At 39.4% G+C, this 5618-nt stretch overlaps 1 protein-coding gene across 1 annotated transcript; it reads left to right on the top strand.

Moving 5' to 3' along the window:
• The first annotated feature begins 1342 nt into the window (after window positions 1-1342).
• On the top strand, window positions 1343-3928 carry zgc:162730 (uncharacterized protein LOC564559 homolog). The gene is made up of 2 exons (XM_044118563.1): window positions 1343-1489; window positions 1675-3928. Exons 1-2 carry the CDS (start codon window positions 1457-1459, stop codon window positions 2890-2892), a joined length of 1251 nt encoding a protein of 416 aa, XP_043974498.1. The 5' UTR covers window positions 1343-1456; the 3' UTR covers window positions 2893-3928.
• The last annotated feature ends 1690 nt before the right edge of the window (window positions 3929-5618 follow it).

Raw genomic sequence — 5618 nt, 5'->3', positions numbered from 1 at the left:
TTTATCTGGAATCAACCAGAACTAAGCCTTGAACATGACAGTCAGTGGAGGCATGCAAAGATTTGTTTATTTTCCATTGATATTTGAGAGGTATATGAATTGAAATGACCTACTAATACTCAATGAAGCATAGACAAAAACCTTTTTTTTCCTAAAAAAAAAAAAATCCTGATTCACCTTTTAAATTGTCTTATTTTTTGAGAGAGATCTCTCTCTCATTTCCTAAGAGACACAAAATTAATCCTAGAGTAAAAAATAAAGGGGTGAAAATAATTTTAGCTTTACTGCGCAAAGTAGAGTAAAACTGACATTTTAAAAAACATCTGAAAGCATATTGTTTGTGGTAAATACATTAACTGTTTTGTCACATATAAACCCAAAGACTGACATGTTTCCACTCTGGAACATGAGCTTCAACGTGAGACATTTTCTGTGTAAACGACTGAAGGTCTCTTATGTCAACAAAAGGATTTTTGTCGGTTTCTCAAGAACGCTGGAGAAAAATTGATTAATATGTTATTTTTTTATTGTGTTTAATTTGATTCTAAAACTAAGTCATTTACTTTATGTAACAAACCCAGTAATAAAAAAAAAAGCTTACAACAGCACTAATTGGTTTAAAATGTAAATATCCCTAGCCACCAGTGTTCAAAAATTCTCTGATTAGATTTTACTCTCTGGTTTTTTTTTTTTGTTTTTTTTTTTTGTTTTTTTTTTGGTCTGTACCTTTATTTGCGGCTCTAATGTAATCATCGCCGAAACCAGAAGACAGTGGAGGGGGCATGTTCTGGTAAACGCAAATGTACAGTAATACATTCTGCTCTCTATGAGACAACTCTTAGAAACTATACATTGTGTGATCATTTACCACACTTCCCGACAGTGTAGTATTAGTCACTAGAAAGAGGTCAAATACTGTAAACATATAATTAGGTTTATGTATGCAGAAAGACTCAATCTCAATTGTTTTGGCATTTTCTTGAAGCTTGAATGCTTCAGATTTCTAAATGTCTCACAGAGTTGGGAGGGATTTATCTTCCTTCAGGAACTTTGTGCGTGAGAGAATAAGCACATTTGGTTTGCTCTGTGCCCTAAAGCAGAGTATCTTCGAGAGCTATGTAAATAAGCCACTTCGGCTTCACATGCCTACGAAACTGAAACATTTCACACAGCTGGCTAAAAATACTCAGTACTCCTCTGTCTTTTCTCTCTCTTTTTTTTTTTTTGTTTTTTTGTTTTTTTTTCTGTTTTTCTGGACGGGGAGGAGAAAGGGTTGTCAGAAAGAGGATCATCCGGGAACATGGCCTGTGGAAACCCCTCCCAGAGAGAGGGAGGAGCATCTCACTCAATATAGGAGCAAAGAAAGACCAGGGTTAACACAAGTCTACACGCAGGCAGTTAATACTGAACCAAGGAGCAGAGCTCAGTCCTGTTGCTGCAGTCAAAGGGATACAGCATGTCCGATATGCTTGACGACATTTTGGCAAAAGTGAGTAAAAATACAATTTTTGTGAGTTTTTTTTACTTTTTATTTATTTTTTGGTAAACTTTATGGAGTTTAAAAAGTACATCTATAAGTGTTTTTTTTTTTTTTTTTACTCATTTGACACATTTTGTATTGCCTCACAGATTGTCTGTATGCTTTGTGGTAACTGTTTAAATTATCTATTACAGAACTTTCCAAACTTGGCCCTGAATGAAGACCCGCTCTTCGTACAGCTTAAGAACCCAGGGCAAAACCGACTGAACCGATCGGCCTCATTCTTCTCTCCCTCCTCCCATCCTGCTTCCTCATGCCTAAGCTCGAGCTCGGAGCATGTTAACGATGATGACAATGGCAGCTCTATCTGGTCATCGAACATCTGGAGTCAGGCACTGGTTTCCAACAAAAAACAGCTATCTTTCCGGCCTGACCGCTCCATGAGTCTGACCGAGCCCAGCAGCTCCCTGCTTCCCTCAATCGGACACCTGAAAGGCCTGGAGCCTTTCCCCCAAAGCCCTGCTACTACAGTGGCCCCCCCACCAGGGTTTCCTCCCTCATCCAACCTCCAAGCCCAGGTGCCACCAATGCTTTCCTCTAACCGTTACAAGACTGAGTTGTGTCGTGGCTACCAGGAGAGCGGCACTTGCAAGTATGGCAGCAAGTGTCAGTTTGCTCATGGTGAAGCCGAACTGAGGGGAATGTACCGCCACCCAAAGTATAAAACCGAGCCCTGCAGAACCTTCTACAACTTTGGGTACTGTCCGTATGGCTCACGTTGCCACTTCATCCATGAGGAGAAAATCAGTGGTGGTCCTTTACCGTCTGCCAAATTCCAGCAGCAGCAAAATCACTCTGCATCTGGCAGCCACAACCCACGTCACCAGCTACGCCAGAGTGTCAGCTTTGCTGGCTTCATGGGTCCATCCCGCAGTTCCTCTCCTCCGTCATTCTCTTCACTCTTCAATGATCCCAACCTGGGATTCACCCGTGCTCCGTCAGTTTCCCCTCCTCCTGCAGATCTCCTCTCCCCCGTGTTTGGAGACTCTATGCAAAGGGAGACATCAGCATTCCAGTTTGGCAGCCACCAGACCCGCACCAGCACCGGAGACATTCCTCTCATCCTGGAGCCAAAGCCTGCGCGCTGCGTGTGCAACCACGGAAATAACTATTCCAACAATAAATCTAGAGCCTTCCCCAACATAGTGGACCAGGATGGTGGCTTGCTGTATCCTGGTGTTGGCAGCACCGGGGGCTTCACCAGGCCCACTGGACTGCAGCGTTTCTCCTCCGAGGACTCCTTGGAGGACAGCTACAGCAGCAGCAGCTCCAGTGGGACTGAATCTCCAACTTTCGACGGGTCGGCCACCAAGAGGCTGACTGTGTTTGAGCGTTTGTCCCTGTCTGACTAAAGATAAAATCGGACAACACAATCTACAGAGAAAGAACTGTGACACTTACGTAGCCTTTCTATTTCCTGACTATTTTTGAAACTCTTCAGAACAAGACAACTTAATAACACTTGTAGAAATGTAACTTATCTTTTACAAACTACACATGCTAAGATGATTTTAGAATTCGAATGTTATCAGACTTTATTTTTATACTCAGAAATATGGCTTAGCCTATTAGACCTTTGTAAGTGGTCTTCCAAGAGAATTACCTCCTCTGCAGGTCTTGACCTTACCAGCACATACTTTGGCTCACTGCAAATCAGTGGTAATTAAAAAAAAATGGCTTATCTTTTAGCGATAATCAATGATGCCTGTGCCTTAAAAGACTTCTCCATCCTCTGTGCCACAAGCAGTATGTTTGATTCAGTAGCCTTAATCAGCAAGACCTGACGTGTCTATTGTATGCACTTTACAGCTAATTCAAATGGGGGAAATGTCCCAGTAGCATTCAACCAAAGCTTCATTTGTAATTCTGCTCCGTGTGTATGGAAAATGAGTGACTGTACAAGAATGCATGTAAGAATGTTTGAGTTTCTTTTTCGAAACTTGGGGTGCAAGTAAATATTGCAGAATGCTGAAGGATCAAAGTATGCTAATAGATTGTTGAGTTTAGAACTGAATATTTGTATCCTGACACGCTTTTATGGTGTTTGATTCTGTAAAACATTCTGTTTTATTTGCTCCTTTGTTAATTGCACACCATCTATAGTTTTTTTTTTTTTTTTCCCCTGTTTGTTGACAGCCTGGTTCAGGGAACACCACAGTATTCCATTTGGTTATTGGTTGGCTCTTGTTGTTAACTTAAACTAATGTATTTATTATATTTATTCATGTTTTAAAAAAAAGAAACTATGTGTTTTTTACTTTTATTTATGGAGAGATATTTCCAACTCTGTGAAATAGCAATGTGAGAGAAAAAAAAAAAACAGAAAAAGAAAATATTATATTTTTAATTGCCTGAAAAGCAAACAATAAATTCCTAAGTATATAAAAACGTTTTGTTGACTTTCAATGGACTTTACATTTTGGGTTTTCTGCACATCACAACAACAACAACAAAAAAATAAATAAATAAATAAACCTAAAACATATTGTAAATTTAGACAAACTGAAGGAAAGCATATTAATTATTTTGGATCAGTTCCATTAGGCGTCTTTGTCAACCATAAACACACCACTACGAAAAAACCTAAATCTTCTAAAGGAACGGATATCTCTTTAGAGGGTTTTATGTTTTGGCTGCCATATTCTATTGTTCGCAATAAACATGGGTTTTTATAGTTAAAAATATATTATCCAAACTGTTTCCAAGAAAAATCTGAATATTTTCCTTTCAAGAAATCTTTTTTTTGTTTGTTTGTTTGTTTGTCAAAATTCATTTCTTATGTGGCAGTATGTCCTGTGGGCTCTGAACGCGCCACACAAGTGCCTGACTTTAATTGGTTGTGGCGCTGTCTGTATATAAAGGGCCCTCATTGCCTCACCTCTGACATCAAGCAGTGTTGCTGCCGGTTTCAGACGAACGTACTGTTTTAGCGCACGACGGAGCGCACCATCAAGGACATATTCTATGAACTGGTCACGCAAGAGAACTTCAGCATTATGCATGTCCCTAGGTGCCTGTGCTTTTACTTTCTCCATGAGGCTCACTTATATGAATTATTTCATGGTAGTTTGGGATATGATTATTTGACAGATTTGCCAGTTGAAATATATATTTTTTAATATTTCCATAAGACATTTCAAAACCTTTTATTACTATCATAATTTACTTTCTCAAAATTCATAAAAAAGTGCAAGATTTTTAAGTTGCATGAGATACAAACACTCAGATTTCACTGGCTCTCACCAGGAAACTGACCTTATATGTAAATTACAAAACATCTTTATTTGCTGACATTTTTATTCAGATTTAGTCGTTGTGCAACACTGATTGCGCTTGCCAAGAAAAACAACTAAAAACAATAGCAGTAACCACCCCTCCACTCATGTGGCTGACACCAGAAACTGTTCTTTTTTTCTGCCTCATTTTCACTCAAATTATTCAGGAAACAGAAGACATTCCTAAACTGCACGTAAAGCTGATTTACCAGAACGACTCACTTTGTAAACTGCAGCAGTGAAATACACCCATCTCTTTCAATACTTAGAAATGTCCTAAAACTTAGTTAAATACTGCAAACATGAAACAGGGAAAGCAACGGAATTACACAACATGCCGTTTCCCAGGAAGCAAGTCAGCTGCTATCATTTCCAGCCTTGATTGATCTATGTTTTCCGAGCTAAGGGTTCTAGAGATTGTGCAAGACGACAAGCAGAAGTTCACAAAAGTACCCTGTTGCAACTTCCACTTTAAATTCCCTGAGACGATGTGTTGTGCAACAAACAAGCCACCACCCTCTCAGCGCTCGGGCAGCTGATGGAATGAAAGAAAGGCTTTAAAAAACTTGCCACTAAAAAGACTATGGAACATTGGCTAATCCACCATGCTTGAATTTGTCTGAGATTTTCTGTGTTGGATTTAGAAATCACTGTGTGCGACATTAGCCTTTGTATTGTATGCACACATAACCCTCTCATGTGATCTTTGACAGAAATTTGAAAACAACCTTTGCATGTTACATTGTGGGCAGATAAATTATGTATGTGGAAACTTCTTTGCCACAGATCTTGCCATGGCATGT

The sequence above is a fragment of the Gambusia affinis genome, linkage group LG06 (assembly GCF_019740435.1).
Source record: "Gambusia affinis linkage group LG06, SWU_Gaff_1.0, whole genome shotgun sequence".
Classification (NCBI taxonomy): Eukaryota; Metazoa; Chordata; class Actinopteri; order Cyprinodontiformes; family Poeciliidae; genus Gambusia; species Gambusia affinis.
The sequence above is the reverse complement of the archived record's forward strand: the minus strand, read 5'-3'. Positions and strand labels throughout refer to the sequence as shown.